Below are 20,290 nucleotides of genomic sequence, written 5' to 3' on the forward strand. Positions count from 1 at the left end.
TAGGTTGAAAGCTCTTGCAGCTACAGGTAATCGTAGCGTTCAATTGGCGTCGGATTGGCTATTGACCCACGTCAACGACGGTCTGATCGACGCCGATGAGCCTCGCGAGTACATCTTGTACGCCAATCCGACCGGTGCAATGCTCACTCAGCTCCACGAGTTCTGGGAGAAGTCTAAGAAACTAGGCTGGAATGGGGCGCATCATTTTCCACCCCATATTACCCTGGTGTCTTTTTTCAAGGTAGGGCTGTATTCATTTGTTTGCTTTATTAGTAAAATAAATATTCAATGTTCAATGATCCTCTTACTGAAACTCTCCAGTAGTATTTTTTACCTTTCTTTTTGCTGATTAGACTTCATGGAAGATTTTTTAATAAACATTAAGTATTTAAAAGAAAAATAAATATGTCCTCTAATTTCGCAGCAAAAAAAATCATTAATCCAATGTGCAAAATAATGATAAATAAGTGACTTTCAGGCTCCAGACGAGACATCACTGCAGCTCGGGAAAATAGTGAAAAATGTTGTTGAAACTGTAGGGGATCCCCCCGCATGCCCAATCAAACTGGACCCCTACATTTCACAAAATTTCATGGGTCTTTTTGTCTCAGAAGAACATGCAGAGTACCTGAAAAAAATTGCAGTTCAGTATGTCAAACAGGTCTCTTCATTGTGTTAGTAAATTTACTATTTTCTGATTTGTAGTTTAGTTTGTTAGATTTGGTAAATTTCCAAACATTTTCTGTCTCGTATTTGTATCTGAAGGTATGAAAGGATTAATATTGGTGGTGGTGTTAACAAGATAATTATGGTTAAACCAGGTTGAACTGTATGAACCTTCAAATGAGAACAATAGCAATCTAAATTTAGCTATGGGGTACATCCTGGAAGTATATGTATTGAATTTTGAATAGAGACTTTGAATAAGCCAAGCTACATCAACAGTATCACCAACTAGTAAAAAGTAATTTCCATGTCTATAAAAGGCTTTGTACAGTCAAGTGCAAAAATAAGTATCTATTCCAACCACTCAAAAATATGTTACTACGGCCTTATTGCGTCGGAATAAGAGTCTGTGGTACATATTTTTGAAACTTTGAATAAGTACATATTTTTACACTTGCCTGTACATTTACTTCTTGGACATGCCACATAATTCACATGTGTAAATAACCTTATGTCCTGGACTCCTATTAAATAAAAATAATAAACTGAAAAAGGAACAATAGAAAATCTATGGTTCCCAGTTAAAGTTCCAAATTGAATGCTTTTGTTATTCAATCCATAAGCTAAAGCTAGACCTCTAGATCATGAGCCCAGTTTTTAAGCTATAAATCAGAATCCTAGTACTATCATTACTTGCATAAATCATTTGTGTGCAGTGGGTGTGTCCATGGATACTTATGAACACTTGGATGCACTGGGAACTTGTTTCCCCTGGTGCACAATGCCCCAGGAAAAACCAATTAAATGTAAGAGTATTTCAGTATTAGCTATCAGTATTGTTTATTTAATTTGTCAACCTTTTTATTTATCAGTTATCTAGCTAGACAGATGGTAGAAGACTGCATGCAGTAGTACAGGTAAATAAAAGCATGAATTTTGTGTCACTATTTATTTAACAAAAATGAAACTAATTTTAATGGTAGGGCATTTTCACTAAAACATGTACCTAGCAACGGCATAGTTAAGGAAAAATTAAATATTGTCAGTTTTGTGACGTTTTATTCCATATTAACTGTAGGGGAAAATCGTCACAAAACTGACACCTTTTAACTTTACGCCATTGCTAGGTACATGTTTAAATAAAAATGCCCGGTTACAACTTACTTAAATATTAACCAAATACTTACCTTTGCAACTTTCAAGGTAAATTAAATTAGTAAATTAGTATCATTTTACTGTACCATAATTTTAAAATTATCTATTAGCATATGACACTGTTGTCTCTTAGTGCATCCTGCATCATATAACTATCTTTTTTTTTCTTTCTATAATGTTATGTAGCTTTAATTATTTTGTTACTTTTAATCTTGTGCATATGCATAAAGATATTCTGTTAACCTCAAAGCATTTTTTATAAGCTGCATGTAAATTTTCACATCCAGAGCTGTTCGTTTTCAAGTTTTAAACCTATAAATACAGTTTTATTTGATCAAATAATGTGCGTGAGCGACCGTCACCAAGATACAGCCGTCTCGTTAAGAGCGTTTATACCTGCTGAGCTGGCAATGTGGCATTTATGTTAGTTTTTCTCGATTATTCCATAAAAATTTAATGAAAATTAAAAATGTGGTCTGTTAAAAGTTAAAACTGTTCACTTTCGCGCATTTTTTAAAACTCGAGCCTCATTCAGATGGTGTGAGAAATATTATGTCTAGTCTATACATTGCCCTCGATGACCGATCACTGATAAATTCATGGCTGCGCGAACCCGCAATGTAATGAAACTCGCACGATAGGTCTCCGCGTTTGAGGAAAGCTTTAATTTGAATGTGTATTTTAGCGATAAACTTGGAAGCTCACGTAAAGTCGTTGCACATAACGCTGGCGTACCACTTCGAGGTGGCGGCTTATGACGCGCTGAAGGCTCTGGTGGAGGAGCTGCGGCCGCTTGAGGCTGCCCACTGGGAGCTGAGGCTCTACTCCAGGGACCCCAAGTTTGCTAACCATCAGGTATTTAGCTTATCTTTAAAATTGCACTAGCCGTTAACGGCGACTCCGTCCGCGCAGAATCCGTTTATCGCTATCCCGAGGGAACTATGCAATTTTTGGGAAAAAAAACTACCCTCTGTCCTTCTCCAGGACTCAAACTATCTGTATACCGAATTTCATCTAAATCGGTTCAGTGGTTTAGACGTGATGAAGTAACAATCCAAACCTCCAAACATCTTCACACTCAACATGTTATGTTGTGGACGTATAGTGGGAGGGTACAGCGGCGGGTTAACGATAATACGACTAATGTACCTAAATCAAATCATCGGACGCAGCATGTTGTATATATAAATCAATGTCTGAAAGTGAAGTTACCTACAATGTTACTGCCAAGCTTTTTTGTAAAACACACTAACTAAACAAGAGCGACTTTTTTTTGTAAAGAAATGTGGGTAGTATGACTTTTTTATACTGGAAAGCAAACCGTGTTTATTAATCGAGTGTGACCATCTGGGCCCAGTTTCTCAATGCATATTAGTCTAATAATATTAGTGTTTTGTCTCATAAATTGTATGAGAAAATGAGACAAAACAGTAATATTATTAGAGCGAGAGAGAGAGAGAGAAATATTTATTTACACATATTCGATACACATAACACATCAAAAAAATAACATCGAATAGTAAAAAGTGGGCCCCACTCAGCATAATGTTAAGGCAAGCCGCAACGCTGTTTTTCAGTAGGACCCATTTAAAAACGAAAACATAAAAACATACTACACACACACTATGACGACACGAACGCCGGCGGAAAGAAGACAAAGCAAAGAAACTTTCAATCCGGAAGCATATATGGCAACACTAGATCAGTTTAACCATTTTCGAAACAGTTAAACCGTTAAACCTCAACAAGTCAAGTATTAGACTAATATGCTTCGAGAAACTGGGCCATACGAGTGGCCCCATATCTATTCGTGACACTTTTCCTTTTTTACTGCGTATCCAAAACCAGGACGATCTGTAACCGCCTGTATAAGCACTGATTATAGCTGCTCAATAGTTATTTATGGTTACATTCATTTGTTTTCAACCACCAACATTTCCGGTAATAAATAACTCACCATTAAGCTAAGCAAAAACAATAGAAACGCCACGCAGGCAATCGTGCAATTTGTTAAAGCTATTTTTATTCGACTTGGAAAAGTTTTCTCTCGCCTTGTTTGTTCCAATGTAAACAAAACTATTCCTTATCTCAGATATATCGGCTTATCGTTTTGATTTGGCGAGAACAATGCTGTGTGTAATTTGCCACTGTTACCAGGTACACAAAGTAACGCAAGGTTACTCACCGATAGCGAGCGACGAACTCGAGTTGGTGCTGGGCGATTACATTTACATAGAGGAGAAGGCCTTTGACAGTTCGCCGGACGGCTGGGTGCACGGCACGTCATGGCTGACAGGTTTGCAAACAACAAGCTCCTAAGTACAACCAACTAAAGCGTCCTTGACAGTAGTGACCTCCAAAATGGCAAGATTTGTGAAGTGCTTCAGATTACTAAGTCTAAAAGGTCAGTATGATTGTTTATTTGTTACACAACATCTGTTTAACTCGTTACTAAAGTTACTTACGCGAGCTTCTTTCGCGGTTGGAATTTGACCCCCGTTCCGTGCCCTTATCTCTTTGCATTTATTTATATTATTGAGCGTTGGTTTCTATTCAATATATCGTAGTTACATCATACGTTTTAGTCATACGCGTTTGTGTAAACTGCATGGCTACTACGAAACTCGAAACTCGAAGTTCGTATCGTACCGTCCCTCTCGCTCTCGTAATAAATAGTATGTGTCAGAGGGACCGCACGACACGATCTTCGAGTTTCGTAGTAGCCCTGCTGATTTGGATGGCGTCCAAAGCCGGCTAGACTCTGTTGCCTATGGTTACCGCGTATTTTTGTCTATGCCATAATTAGATTGTTGTTTGTAGACACTTCCACGTCACGCGAATATGTTGATAAGATAAATATGACTTGAAAGTATATTTGTCTGTCTAATCGAATATTATAGAAAACGCTTAAGCGGCAATTACACTGAGTCGTTCGCCGCATGCTGCATGCGGCTAATTATGAAAAATGCTATTATAAAAAAATATATATGCGAAAAGTAATTCGGTGATATGATGATTCTGCCCAAGGTTGTTATTTGAAACGAAATTATGAGATTCGATTTTATGCAAAATATAAGTGAACCATATTTCGGGGATCTCGGAAACGGCTCCAACGATTTCGATGAAATTTGGCATGGCAGGGGTTTTCGGGGATGAAAAATCGATCTAGCTTGGTCTTATCTCTGGGAAAACGCTTGTTATAGAGTTTTAGCCCAAGCGAAGCTCGATCGCCCAGGTACTTTATGATAATGGCAGTAATAGTAGTAATTAATTATTCTTTAATTTAATCAATTGAAAATTCTTTAATTTGTATTTGAAATGAAAAAAATAAGATATTGTTTTACTAACAACTACCCTCATTAGTAGAAAACAACTTCTACCGTGAAATACTTAAGCCAATAGTTTAAGATAAATACACACCACCTTATAAAATTTGTATGTGTTTATCTAAATGATTTTCCTACGGCCAAGTTATTTAAAAAAAATTAACAGAATAAGTTCGATGGATATTTACGATTGAAAAGAATAGAAATAAGCATTTTAACAGTAAAGAGCGTAATTACATAACTGACATTGTTATATGGGTATAGCCAATGTTCTTTGTGTCACGATCACGACATGGGAGGTGCTAATTCATCTAAGTATAGTAGGTACTGTAGGAATTAGGCTGTATACCGCTGGAATCGCTGCGGTACTCCGTCGTCCTCTGAAGCGATAGCTAAAACATAAAAAGTACACCGACCGCGCCTAACTCCACCACTTGTGGGGACTGTAACTTGGTAAGAGCTTAGGTACTGGGGATCAACGCGCGTGACTTTAAACTATTAAATAATAATATTAGGCTGTATACCGCTGGCAGGTGGTAAAAATGACCACCTGGCAGGTTAGATTAACCTAATTTTGTATAAAGGGATAGGTTTTTTTATATTGTGTTTCTAGAATATAACTTTAAAACAGATTGACAGCGGTATACATGCCGGAGCGCAGATTGCTCCCGATAGCCTAAGCGGCTGGTGCTATGCTATGTAAATGTATTTTTAAGTTCCACAATAAATCTAAATAATTGAAAACCAACGTTATTATTTAATAGTTTAAAGTCACGCGCGTTGATCCCCAGTACCTAAGCTCTTACCAAGTTACAGTCCCCACAGTACCTTACCTTACCTATGCTTGCGCTATCTAAGTTTGCATTAGAAATTGTCTTAGTTTGTACAGGTATTTTAGCATTTATTAGGGGTCATTATTCGGGCGTTTCAACGCGTCAATTTTCGTGGTCACATTTGTTATGAATGGGCTGTGGAATTTGATGACATTTTTGATTATTTTTTTAGACTTCCTGTGCTTCTACTACATAACCTGGAAACTGTAACAGAATGTTCTACCATGTCAACAAAAACGTGCCCACGAAAATCATATAAAATAAACACTCAAATAATGACCCTTAAATACCCCCCTCACCCCTTAAAAAGGCAGGACAACAAGCATGGGAATCACCGGACAGTACCGATAGATATCCGTATCTAATAATTATTAGAAGAATCGCGGAGGATGTACAGTCACCAGCACCAATATCTGACACAGCAAAGCGTGTAAAAATATCTGACACGAATCTATTTCTAGGGCAGGTAGGACGTGTCAGATAGTATTGCACGCTCCGCTGTGGCTGTTACTGCTGGCTGCTGCTTAGCAGGGGCAGGATTAGGTGCGCGGGTTTGCGCGCACAAGAGTTAGCTCGAGTTAACTGTTAACTCAAGTTAAGTAGTGTTGAAATGTATGGAACTGTCAACCCTAACTCAGGTTCAACGTTTTTTTTTATCCTGGACCGTGCAAATGGTCCTCAGCCAGTCAGATGGCCACAATATATACTTAAATTTCTTTTTTTACAAATTGAAGTTGAGTTCTTAGTAGGTAAACTGTCTGATGGTTTTTCGAATTTGGAGTTGAGGGCCTGGACACTGTCGCCTACGGTGTCACGGCACGGCGCCGTCAAAACTGCGTGTACGTACCAAGCGTTTGACGGCGCCGCGCCGTGACACCGTAGACGGCACCGTACCGGCGACATGTGTCCAGGCCTTAGTAGGTAAACTGTCAGATACATTGGATTTGTTCGTTGTTTCTTCTTATCAAAAAATCTCCGCCGCAAGTGTCATGTCCGTCGTGCACACGATTTCAACCACAATCAACAACTTTTAACTGTCAAACGGCATCTATAAAATGAAGGTAGAAAGAGATAGTGAGTGCGATTGTGATAGCGAGTGTGTCAGACAATAAGCCTAATACTTAATACTATAATACTTAGGCTGTCTGAGACGCTATACAGGGTGATTCCGGGGTCATGAGCAAGAGTGAAAGGGCTGATTGGGAGATTCACACTGAGCAACTTTTACTATGGGACCAGCCACAACATTGAAAAAAAATTGTCCCATACATTTCGGATAGTTAGTGTGAATCTCCCCATCACCCCTTTCACTCTTGCTCATGAACCCGAAATCACCCGTACTATCTAACGCACTCAGAACAATAATCGATTTCATCATTTCTTTCTGTCAAACGGTATCGGAAGAGGGTAGAAAGAGATAGAGTACGGTGAATGCGATCGCGCGTTGTACAGCATGGCCTCGCTGTTAAGTGCTTTTGGTTAGTGTGCATACATTCAGCGATAAGTTTTAGCCATCTAAAATAATCAGTCATTAGATAATGAAATATCGATTTATTGGTCCGTATAAATAAAAAAGGCAAACTTTTAGTTCCTTTGTGCGAAGCAAATACTTTATTACATTAGCTGTTTTTTTATGACATTAGCTTGCCCGCGACTCCGTCTGCGAAGAATTCGTTTATCTCTATCACGTGGGAACTGTGAAATTTTCCGGGATAAGAACTACTGATTCTATATTCTTCCTAGGGTGTCAAAACTAGGTATCTCCATACCAAATTTCATCTAAATCGTTTCAGCGGTTTAAGCGTGATGAGGTAACAAACAGCCAAGCAGACCGACGGTCAAGGATAGACAAAGATAGCGAAACTATAAGGGCCCTTATAGTTTTGACCAGATTTATCGCTGGAAAAACGAGCTTCGAGCGACTAGCATGTGGCCGCACCTTAACACTTAATGATGTAGAGGCGATTTAACGACCACATGCATTGATTTGGAAATTCAACCTTATTGTTTTAGTAATAAGTTACAATATTCATTGTAATTATTGAAAATACTACTAACTTTAAAAATATTCTTTCATCATCATCATCCCAGCCTATATACGTCCCACTGCTGGGCACAGGCCTCCTCTCAGAACAAGAGGGCTTGGGCCATAGTTACCACGCGGGCCCAGTGCCGCAAAGCTCGTGGTAAATTTATGTAATTCCGCACATGAATTTCGAAAAACTCAGAGGTGCGAGCCGGGGTTTGAACCCACGACCCTCTGCATGAGAGGCGATAGGTCAAACCACTAGGCCACCACGGCTTTTTCTAAATAAATTTCTAAAAATATTCTTTGCCAGGTATGTATTCGATAGCTGCTTTTGATTCTGTGGTATTAAGGGTTAACGCACGCGCCTGCGATCGCTTTCACCATCTCTTTGTACCCGCATGCTATACCCTGTGAAAGAAAGAAGCGATGAAAACGATTATGATTTTGGAATGCATTAGTTCAAATTTACTTTGTGGAGATTTTCGGGGGAGTTCAATCAATCTACAATCCGTGAGCTCTTAGAAAAACCTTCGGGTTTCGGGAGTTTTTGACTTAGTAGCAATCGATCACGCGAAGAGTGCACTCGTTGTGTTTTCATTGATTTATATAGAGCAGTTAAAACCACCACTTACTTATTTATTTAGTTTGTTATTTTTCGGGAATTGAATTCCATGGGGAGTCAACTTAAACAGGATATTTCTGTAAATAGACAATCAAGGGGAATTGTTTATAATGTATATAAATATTTTGTAAAGAAGCTGAAAGTTTCAAGAAAAGTGTTGATCGTAAATATTTCAATAAGTTTCAAGACCGAGTTATAGAAGCAACGGGGATTTCGAAAAGTACATTAAAAAAATATTAAACGAAAGCAGACCAAAAAAATTCATTTGACATACCCAAGAGAAGTAGATACATACAGTATAACAACAGCTCTATATACGTCCGAATAAAAGTAGTGTGTTAAGGCGGGGTGTCCTCTATTTAAATTAACGATGGAAGAATTCGAAAATGCTGATTTTGTTTTATTGGTATCATGACAAAAAGCCATAATGTGTTAAAATTAGAAAAAGATAAAGAAGCGTAATATTATAACAGTAAGGGGCTGTTTCACCATCCATTGATTAGCGTTAACCGACGGTTAAATGTGATGCCGTCTTTGTCTATTTGAACATAACAAATAGAGACGGCATCACACCTAACCGCCAGTTAACACTAATCAATGGATGGTGAAACAGCCCCTAAGGTTTATTTTGTACTGATGGTTATTCTTTACATAACTTTTTATCGTAACTTTGAAAAGTTTTTCAAGTTGATAACAGAACAAAACCGCATATCACGATCGCGTGTCATTGTCAATACCCGAAGCATGCTTCTAAAATCCGAAGGTTTTTTTAAGAGCTCACGGAGTGTAGTCTGTTCTTATTTCTGGCAAAACGCGTGTTTTATTTTTTATTTTTTCATGCGGTCGCCGTTCGTTAGTGCTTCCTTTGGCGTGACACTACAGCGTTGAACTTTCAAACCGGTGGTCTTGGGATTGAATCTCGGTCAGACATGGCTTAGTTTTAGTTCTAATTTTCGTATTTATTAGGTTTACGTTTTACTTTTCAAGTTTATTTATATAATCCATGTTCTTGGAAGAAAATACGATTTAGGAAAATAATAAACTCGGTCGCCCAGCTACTGCTTAATTAAAAAAAACCGTGATAAAATTAGTAACGGAACTGACGATATGACGTCATGTAAGTATGTGAAATAATAGATACATATTCTTATCGCTGTCTAATATTAATAGAAGTCTATCACGACTAATAGAAGCAAGACGGCGGGGCTATTCGCTGCCATCCTCGAGGCCAAGTTGAAGGTCGATGTAATTCCACGTCACTAAATGCGAATCACTCTACTTTTTATCGCGATTTGCAAACGTAAAGTAATAATGACGAGCTCAGTTTTGTTATCGGGTTACTCAGAACTTACGCTTTATAAGCTATAGGTACGCGCATCTAATATCGCATTACTGCGAACAGTGCCCACACGTAGCCAATTACAATTGGAATTAACATTTTGTTTACTTTAATGTCAGTTTTTGTGAAGAGTCATTCGCTACTTGTGATAGTTAACTGTGCAAGCGTGCATTCTAAGCGAATTGACGAAACTTTGCATAAGTCTTCGTCTACGGACTTCTGTTCGGGACGTTCCAACCTGCAGCGATTTTAAAGGTACCTTTATTAAATTCGATTAGTGCTAAATTGTAGGAGTGTTGAGAATCTCGAGATTATCGATATGATTACGATATTTTTCTCCTATTTTATTAGTATCGACTGAAGGACTGCATTAGTAATAATCTTCACTACTATAAAAAAGCTTGTACCTCAAAATCGACAATGGGGAAAAATTAAGAAACGCTTGAAACTTTTTATGTCAATAGGAATAACCTTTCTAATTAACAGAAACAAATATCAGATTTTTAAGTAGCATTAATTAAGTAAAAAATTAAAGAGTTTTCTTTACCGCCAAATTACGACAGTCCGGTCGGTTACGGGTTGTTCCATAGTCCAGAATAAAAAACATTAAAAAAGAATTTATGTGTCTTTGACTCGATCGTTTTGACAGATGACACTCTTTACCGGGCCGAATAATACCGACAGGGAAATAGTGACCCTGTTTTTCATCTACACACCCATAGAAGCTCATGTCAGTTTCTATGGGCGTGTACATGCAAAACAGGGTCGGTATTTCCATGTTGGTATTATCCGGACCGGTAAAGAGTGTCACCTGTCAAAACAAACGAGTCAAAGACACATTTTTAATTTTTTGGTCTGGGCTATGGAACAACCCATAAGCGTAACCAACCGGACTACGTAATTTGGTGGTAAAGAAAACTCTTTCATTTCTTAAAATTAATTGATGCTACTTAAAAATCTGTTTTTTTTTTGTTAATTAGGAAGGTTATTCCTATCGATACAAAAAGTTTCAAGCGTTTCTAAAATTTTCGTCCATTCCCCACTCTACAGCTTAATTTACATATTGATTTTAGGATAGGTTATTTTTGTAAAGCATTGCATAACGAAGTAAAATGAGGTATACCATTAATTAAAATAAATAAATACCACGGGACATTCTATTGGCTTAGTCAGAAAACAAGCATAAAGCTTGTGTTTTGTCCAGAGGGCGGAATTTTCATGGCAAAAATCAAACGTCAAGAGTTGTAATGTTAAATTTTATTGACTTTTCCAGCTATCGATCAGTTTAATCTCCTTCTATATTAATATAAAAGTCAGTAAGTAATTAATTACTTAAAGAGTTTACATACATACATACATACTTACTGACTTTTAACATTAACCTCTTAATAATAAAATACTAAGTAAAGTTAAGTAGTTTTTAAAATTATGACTTAATGTTGTATTTTATTTAAATGTTATTCTTTATTTATTGCTGTTAAATATTATTACCGATATACTTAGTGACATCCACGAAGACGCGTTATTTTGTCAAAATTAGACATTAATGACATTGTATTAAGAACCACGGCACGCGTCATCGTGAATTACTCTACCTATAGGTTCATAAGGATATGAAGTTAATAAATTTTATTTGCAAATTTTGTTTTCTTATTCTATATCGAATTATAATCATTATTATTTTTTGCATACATGTGGATTTGAGGACATTTTTGTAAGTAAATAAATAAAGATGCGCTTCATAAATATATAATATATATATAAAACTTATCGATAGTCGATAAAATTCAATGTTCCAACTCTATTGATGTTCGAATTTCGCTCTCTATGAGTACTTACTATGCACACATAAGCATACTTAAGTACGTATTAAACACTCAAAACTCCAGAAAAAACATTCGTATTTATATATATTTTGCACGGATATATAGGTAAACTATGCCGACTAAATAGTACAATTAAAAATTCAAGGATGTTTTTTTTTTCTCATCCAACCCTATAGTATGGGGTATCGTTGGATAGGTATTTTAAACCCATTTGGGGTTTGCTAAGACGATTTTTCGATTCAGTAATTTGTTTGCGAAATATTCAACTTTAAAGTGCAAATTTTTATTAAAATCGAGCGTCCCCGCCCCCCCTCTAAAATCTAAACCGGTGGATGAAAAAGTTTGAAAAAAATCAGGATGATAGTAAGTATATCAAACTTCCAAGGAAAACTATAACGGCTAAGTTTGCTTGAGAATTATTAGTAGTTTAAGAGTAAATAGCAGCCTAAGGTATAAAATATACCTAAACTTGGAAGATTCCGTACAAAATACGAAATCCTAAGAAAAATATTACTTAATTTTTTCGTAATGGCTACGGAACCCTATTTTGGGCGTGTCCGACACGCTCTTGGCCGGTTTTTTCATATCTACTCCGATCAAACTCGGGGCCTCGAGCTTTGTAGTCCGTTTCTTCAACCACTAAACTATCCGATTGTCATAATCGTTATCTCTCAAACTCACGCAATTTTCGCTCACAATTTGTTATCTTTATCAAATTGACCCCCTTATTTCGGCCACAAAGCCGCTACAATCACTAGCTTCAAATAAGCGCGATCGTAATGTGTACTTTAAATTTTATCTACAGTGTCACGTTCGCTAAACTGCGAGTTTCGTTTAGTCTTGACTAAAGCCCTAAAACAATAGAAACCATGTACTAAATGAGGATTTATTCGCAGGCGTCAGCGGTTACTTGCCGGCTGTGTACACGCGGCGTACGGCCGAGTCGGACGCCTGGACGTTACATCGCGCCATATCACTTGGGAACAATAACAGTGAGCATAGAACTTATTTTAAGTCTTCCTTATACTTAATCACTTTTTTATACAGGGTGGATTTCGACGAGGGACCTTTGCGCAGATATTGCATCGTTTAAGTGATACACAGTCGATTTATAATGTTTAGAAACTTAATCAAAGTAAAAAAAAAATACAAAATTCACTCATTTTTAACTGTGGTGATAACCCTACATTGCATCTGCACATAACGGCAAGATGGCTAGGTTAAGGAATCGCCTTCGGAAAAACTCGGGATATTACGTTTATTTCCGAGAGTTGTTGTCATCGTACTGATGTAAAAATGACACATAAAGTGAAATAAATCAAATAAAATGCAAAAATACGAATATCAGTTACTTTATTACAATTTTTACATACGGTGTTCAAATGTTCCTCCGTGTCTAATAATACACGCTGCAGCCCGTGCCCGAGTATGTATTTTGTAAGGATGAAGGCGGGCACGTTTAAGAACTTTTAGTACCTACTGCGGTATGACTTATTTCGTAATGTCGACCAGCTTATCTCGAACTTTTTCTTGGATTCCGCTCAAAATACCGCAGTATTCTTTCTTCAAGTTTAGCCGCAAGACCGGGTCCTCCACGTTGATCGTTCTGAGCTGTTCTTGGTACAACGGGCTGATTGTTGGCGACACGATCACATGCACGTAAAATTGTCCTACGACCTGTTGGGTGTGGTGGTGGATATGTTTCCCTGTAACGTCGTAAAGCTTCAACCGCATTATAATTGCAGCTCGCGTATAACATGTCCCTACCCTATACATCCCTGTATTATTATTTTTTTTTCGTAATTTTTTTTTCTTTAATTGTATACTATAGCTTTTAAATATTTAATTTGTAATTATATTATTATGAAAAAAATGACTTTCTGCGAAGTTTCTTGCGGCGCATTCTTCTTGGCAATGATGGTCTTTCCGAAAGCGCTGGTAGTTTAAAAAGTAAAAATCGGTCAAGTGCGAGTGCGAGCGACTCGCGCATGAAGGGTTCCGCACCTCCTCCTCCGCACCTCCGCACCTCCTGTTTCAGTAATGGTTTTTTGTAAAAAATTCTAATACAAGCATTTTTGCTGGCGGTACTTGCCCCTGGTTATCAAAGTAGGTAGTCGTCAAGATGAATCAAATAAGACCAAAATCGATGCAGTCGTGTCGTTTTATTACAGAGTTCCTATGGCCAACATCTAACTTCATCATCAGATCAGCTCTACGTCATAATAATATTGCATTGTCATCGGATTTATACATGCATGCAAAATTTCAGCTCAATCGGTTGAAGATATCCACTTCAAATTTAAGTTAAAATATTAATTCCACCCGAACAAACATAACTAGTTCCATTACATTACAAGTTAATAAAAACATATCACCAAAATGTAAGCACTTTCTACATAGGTACTTACACTCTTTGGTAAGCACTAGGTGCAAGTATTTTGATTTAAAAACAATTTTTAATTCTCATCCTCTTTGGCTGTCGCCCTCTCGGAGGCTGAATAGCGCTTCAGACTCTTGCCATGCGCAGCAGCAGAAAAAAAAATTACTTGTCAGTTTGGTTCATTCGCGGGAAATTCAGTGGACTTCGTATGTTGTTTAATTAAATAATAAGAAGCTCGACTAGTGTGAATAAATTTTAAACTGTATTATAAACCTTGTAAATAGTGTTAATAAATCAGTATGATTTTTTTAGTGTAAAAAACAATAGGTAAACATAGTGATTATACGGTGTGGATTTGGCGAGCGCTTTATCAAAGTTGCTGCCTTCATTGAGGTTTGTGGTTCATAAATTGCTTTATTAATTTTGCACAAAAACGAATAAACCACACAATCAGACAGTCACTATATTATATTATCGAAGCTTTTATAAAACATCATTAAAATCGCAAACTTAAAAGGTAAATATTCAACCGAAATAGCTAGTCGTTGCTAGGCGACTCGGTCGCCTTAGCAACGGCTAAACCGTCTAGCAACCAAAAAACGCTGAAAAAAAAACACGTTTCTTGTATGACGACCCCCTTTAATTTGTAAGTTTACTTTATTTTTAGTATTTGTTGTTATAGCGGCCACATTAATACATAATCTGTGAAAATTTCAAGTGTCTAACTTTTACGGCTTAAGAGATAGAGCCCTGTGACAGACAGACGGACAGACAGACAGACAGACAGCGGAGTCTCAGTAATAGGGTCCCGTTGGCACCCTTTGGGTACGGAACCCTAAAAATGATGACAAACTATTATGAAATTTTACATAGTTACAATGTGTTTTGTGGTTACTTATTTCATTACACGTATTGTGTAGTAATGAAATAGCAACCACCTAAGTATCTACTCAAGCAATTTAGTTTGCCGTAAAATGCCCACTTTAGCACCCACTAAAGTCACTTTAACCAGCTATGCAGTTAAGAGTTTGCCTCCATAAAAACGTTTTTATGAAGGGATATTTCGTAATACTGCCGTTGCCGTTGATTACAAACTTGTTGCTCCACCAATTTGTTTTGGCTTTTAAACGCTTTTGATAGGGGTACCTGGCCAGTTCACTTCACGAATAGATGGCACGGTCAACTACAAAGATACTGATACTTCCAAAGATACTTTTTTTTGTTCATTAAAACCGCTACCTAAGTCAATAAAGTCGTGTAGGTACAGTCGCCATCAGATATTTCGAAGCGGCCAAGGTGATCAAAAATATCGGAACATGCACTCTATTATTAAGGTAAAAAAATGTTTCGATATTTTTGATCACCTTGGCGGCTCCGAAATATCTAAAAAAAAAAAACCTTAATTGCCACAACTTAAAATTACATAAAATTACACATACATTGTTAAAAAAAAAAATTGTGGGAGAAAAATGATCTGATGGCGACTGTACGACGACGCTGCCCCACTGCTACTAATACACTTATAGGTCACTTAATACAGATATAATATACGAGATAAAATTTGTTTATAAAACTAGTGATAAAAAAAGGGCTGGATTGTTTAGTAACCTAACACTTTCAAGGAGGGTTTTTCGACAGGCGAAATATCGCTATTTAAATTTTAAATTGCTTCAGTATCGTAAGGTCCGTTTGACATTTCTGTCGCGCTTGTGATTGGATAAATAAATATCTAAATGGGCCAATCGCAAGCGAGACTGAAACGTCAAACCGACCTCGCGATACTAACGCCATCTAGCGATATTTCACACACACACACACGCACGCACGCACGCACGCACCCACCCACCCGTTCCCGAGCCACTCGTTACCGTTCCGGAGCCACTTTCAGCAATTTGAAGTGACTGGTTGCTAGCCTGTCGCCTACGGTAGCGATATTTCGCCTATCAAAAAACCCTTATTGAATATATATAGAGATAAATGAAATTAACTAAAGGTATGACCGATAATTGATAAGGATCATAATGCAAGGAGCGGGCATTGTTTACTATAAAAGGTAAATATTTTCGACGTTTCTTTATCGTTCTGTGGACTTTTGACAAATATTGTTCATTATACAAATTCAGATATAGTTTTTTGTTTAACTAATATTAGGTCAAAATTAACTAAGATACCAAGTTATAAGGACGTCAGGGTTTGGGTAACACAATATTCGGTAACAGTGGCAGCTGCATAATACCTTTTTTTTTACAATGCGGAATATAAATTATCTTCTATTTTTGACCTGCGCCTTGGGCTCGGTGGTCAGGCCACAAAGTAAGCATTTTCCTCATTCGTATTGAGCAGATATTTTCGTTTTGTGCTTTGTTTCCAATTACCTACAGCATGTAAAAGTGTTGAAACGTCGAGGTAATATTAACCAAGTATATCTGATTGTAGTGTTTTTACTTAAGTCGTGATTTAGTCTCAGATGTGTTATAATATTAATTAAAGTCTTTAAATATAGGAAAAGTTTATTAGTTTGTTAATGTTAAAAGAAAATGTCCCTTTTCATCTCTCATACTCGGAAAGTGCGGCAAATCATATCTAACAACAGGGAGGAAAACTATAGTGGTAACATGGTAACAACAGAACTCTATATAATACATATTTCTAGCGAGCCCATACCTTGAAATCCCCTGAAAAGTCACTTTGACAATGACGAAACCGTTTAGGGGCATACATGTCCAAATGTCAGAAAGTCCAGGTGTCACATTGTCCATGGTCAAAAAGTCCGAAGGATGAAACGTCCTAGTGTCTAAAAGTCCTAGCGTCAAAAAGTCCATGGCCAAAAAGTCCGAAGGATTAAACGTACTAGTGCCTGAAAGTCCTAGCGTCAAAAAGTCCATGGTCAAAAAGTCCGAAGGATGAAACATCCTAGTGTCTGAAAGTCCTAGCGTCAAAAAGTCCGAAGGATTAAACGTCCTAGTTCTGAAGGCCTGAATCCCATAATGTCTCATTGTACCTGTAAAAATATGACTAACACAACTAAATGATAAATATAACTGAAATAGATTAGAGAGCTAGATTGCTCATCTGCATTATTTCCAGTCTGTTATCTAACACCCTGAGACCCATTCTCAGTAAGATCAAGATGCATCTATGATGCTTCGTACATGTCATGTCGAGTCGACAAGAATTGACCAGCTGATCCAGTCATGCAGATGGACTGGGGCCGCATTCTACATTGTCTCTTTCCATATTGTTATCGTATTGTCTACGTGGTGGCAGCTCTTATTGACTTGACAGTAAAGGCGATCGAGTCGAAAACAATTCTATTGCAATAGGTGTAAACAAAACCAAATTAGAATGAGTGAGACCCCTGGACTCTCGGACATATGGACTATCCGACATTAGGGCATTATAACCTTTGAACTTTTTGACAATGGACAATGTGACACATGGACTCTCAGACATATGGACTATCCGACATTAAGGCATTATAACCTTCGAACTTTTTGACAATGGACAATGTGACACCTGGACTCTCGGACATATGGACTATCCGACATTAAGGCATTATAACCTTCGGACTTTTTGACCATGGACAATGTGACACCTGGACTTTCTGACATTTGGACATGTATGCCCTAAACGGACGAAACTTTGTTTTCATTTTCTCCGTGGGATTAAAAATCCGGGATTAGTACAGCTTAACTCCTTGGTTCAATTTGATAATGATAACTTACTAATTTTAGAATTAAACTGAGTTAAATTCCTATTTTATCTACTATTTGCTTAGTAATAAAGTCAATTAATTATTTTTAAAGATTACTTAATTTATTTTTAAATGACCACATTGACCTACGACCTATTTAAAAAAAAAGTGACGTCTTTTAGGAATTGTATTTTTTTCTATTCATTTTAGTTTTTTATTCGATACATTTTTTCTCATATAATTACATACGTATATTTTTTTACTTTCCCTGTAGTCGAAATGAAAAGCAGAGTGTTTAACTAGGAAAAAACACCAATATCATATCAAACTCGATACACCAATATCACTTATCTCGTGTGGTATTGGTTCTTTATTCCTCCCTTGTTGAACAATCTACATTCTTATTCCCAGTGCTTTCCGTAGCCTCTTTTCCTTTGAACATTCAAGCAACACGATGACGTTTTGTGAACTCACGTTTCGCTGTCTGCTAGGATGTGAACATTTTTTTAAATTGGAGTATTAATTTAAGAGTTATCAAATTAATCATCATATTGTAATTTTTTTAACGCCTGCTAATGAAGCAGTACATTTTTGTAGTCAAAGCTGACGCTACCAAAATATACCTATTCATACATATCGTTATTTCGCTAACTTTGTACAAATTAATGGATCAAACTGAATGTTTTAATTTACATGGCTTAATTATTTGCTCCCCGTTAAGGGGTCATACAAATTGGGATGATTTATTTCGCTAGTAAGAAATGGAGGCAGAAGGCTACACCTGTTGAAGTTTTTATTACGTTCTCGCAGCGAGCGAGACCTAGATTTAGCTGTGAATGTTTTCTGGTTGATGTTGATGGTACTGATGATATAAGTAATATTAATATTTGTGTGCAGGTTCAGATTGCAAGTCAGAGTCAGACTCCAACACCGACGGGGAGATGACCTCGTATCCGCACGAGGACGCGACACAACTTGGACACGAGAAGTCAGAGGAAGTTTACGAGGAGTGGGCACGATACTGGCAGGCCGTCATGGTCGAGAACCGCACCGATGGCATCATCAACATAACTCAAGGTCAGTAGTACATGGTCGCGAAGCAGCCTGGCAAAGAGAAGTCAGGAGGTTTACAAGGAGTGGGCGCGCTACTGGCAGGCCGTAATGGTCGAGAATCGCTCCGATGGCATCGTCAACATAACTCAAGGTGAGTAGCGCGAAGTCGCGAAACAACCCGGCAAAGAGAAGTCAGGTGTTCATCCAGCGGCGTGCAGTGATCCTGAACGGCAGACCGGCTGAACAACAGCTCAATTCAGCAGTGTTTTTTCACAGTCCTATATCGATCTGTGGTTTTGTAATAGGGTCGAAAATGAGCAAGTGGATAACTAGATGGTTAATAAGCACCACTACCCATGGACAGGCGTGGTTTTAGCGAGGAGGCCATTGTGCCGCACTATGTGTATCAAGTCTCATCTGACTGTTTCAAGTAGCCTCGATTCGGTTTTGACCTCCTAATATTTATCCGACTGCGTGTGCTTGTTAGCTGCAGTATGAAATATTTTTAAGTCGACATACCCCGTGTCATTCAAAACATTTACAGAATTTCCGAATAAAATAAAAAGGAAAACACAACAAACGCTCTGTGTGTATGTATGTACACAGCGAGTAAGCCAGCTAAAAGTTTCATAATATTTCATATGAAAATGACTTGGGTTAGTTTTAACTCGGGAACATCTAACTTTTATGGTTCCGTACCCAAACGGTAAAAACAAGACCCTATTATAAGACTCCACTGTCCGTCTGTCTGTCTGTAACCAGGCCGTATCTCATGAACCGTGATAGCTAGACAGTTGAAATTTTCACAGATAATGTATTTCTGTTGCCGCTATAACAACAAATATGTATTAAAAACAGACTAAAATAAATAAGAGGCGCTCCCATATAACAAATGTGTATTTTTCCCCCGTTTTTTGCTTGATATTAATAACGGCAATAGGTAGACGCTTGAAATATTCACAGAATATTTAGTTGTATATTCACTTTTAAAATAAATAATTTAATTAAAATAATAAAATATTTAAGGAGGCCTCCCATACAACAACCGTGTTTTTTTCGCAGTTTTTTGCTCTAATGTTGTATAGACGTACGGTGTGTTGGAGTACGGAATCCTTCATGCGCGAGTCCGACTCGCACTTGGGCGGTTTTTCTAACTACTTACTGCAATCTTGTTTTTGAACGGAAACTTATGAAATTGGCCATCCGTAAACAACACACTGATAACATATTTACCTAAATCTTTAGATTCCACGACAATTAATGTTGATAACAAAACATTAAACATGGCGTTTGTTTTGTACCTAACTCAAAGTAGTAAACCAAAACAATAGGGGCTGTTTCACCATCCATTGATTAGCGTTAACCGA

The 20,290-nt window shown here is 37.4% G+C and overlaps 1 protein-coding gene across 1 annotated transcript in view; it reads left to right on the top strand.

Annotated features, from left to right (window-relative positions):
• Positions 1-20,290, top strand: part of Epp (Ecdysteroid phosphate phosphatase) — a 37,060-nt gene that overhangs the window by 666 nt on the left and 16,104 nt on the right. The window contains exons 2-8 of the mRNA XM_074094505.1: positions 4-241; positions 479-674; positions 1,383-1,472; positions 2,507-2,676; positions 3,979-4,117; positions 12,693-12,788; positions 18,768-18,947. Of these exons, the coding sequence (XP_073950606.1) occupies positions 4-241; positions 479-674; positions 1,383-1,472; positions 2,507-2,676; positions 3,979-4,117; positions 12,693-12,788; positions 18,768-18,947 (1,109 nt within the window). The remainder of the gene's footprint in view (positions 1-3; positions 242-478; positions 675-1,382; positions 1,473-2,506; positions 2,677-3,978; positions 4,118-12,692; positions 12,789-18,767; positions 18,948-20,290) is intronic.

Source organism: Choristoneura fumiferana, chromosome 11 (genome assembly GCF_025370935.1).
Source record: "Choristoneura fumiferana chromosome 11, NRCan_CFum_1, whole genome shotgun sequence".
NCBI classification, from domain to species: Eukaryota; Metazoa; Arthropoda; class Insecta; order Lepidoptera; family Tortricidae; genus Choristoneura; species Choristoneura fumiferana.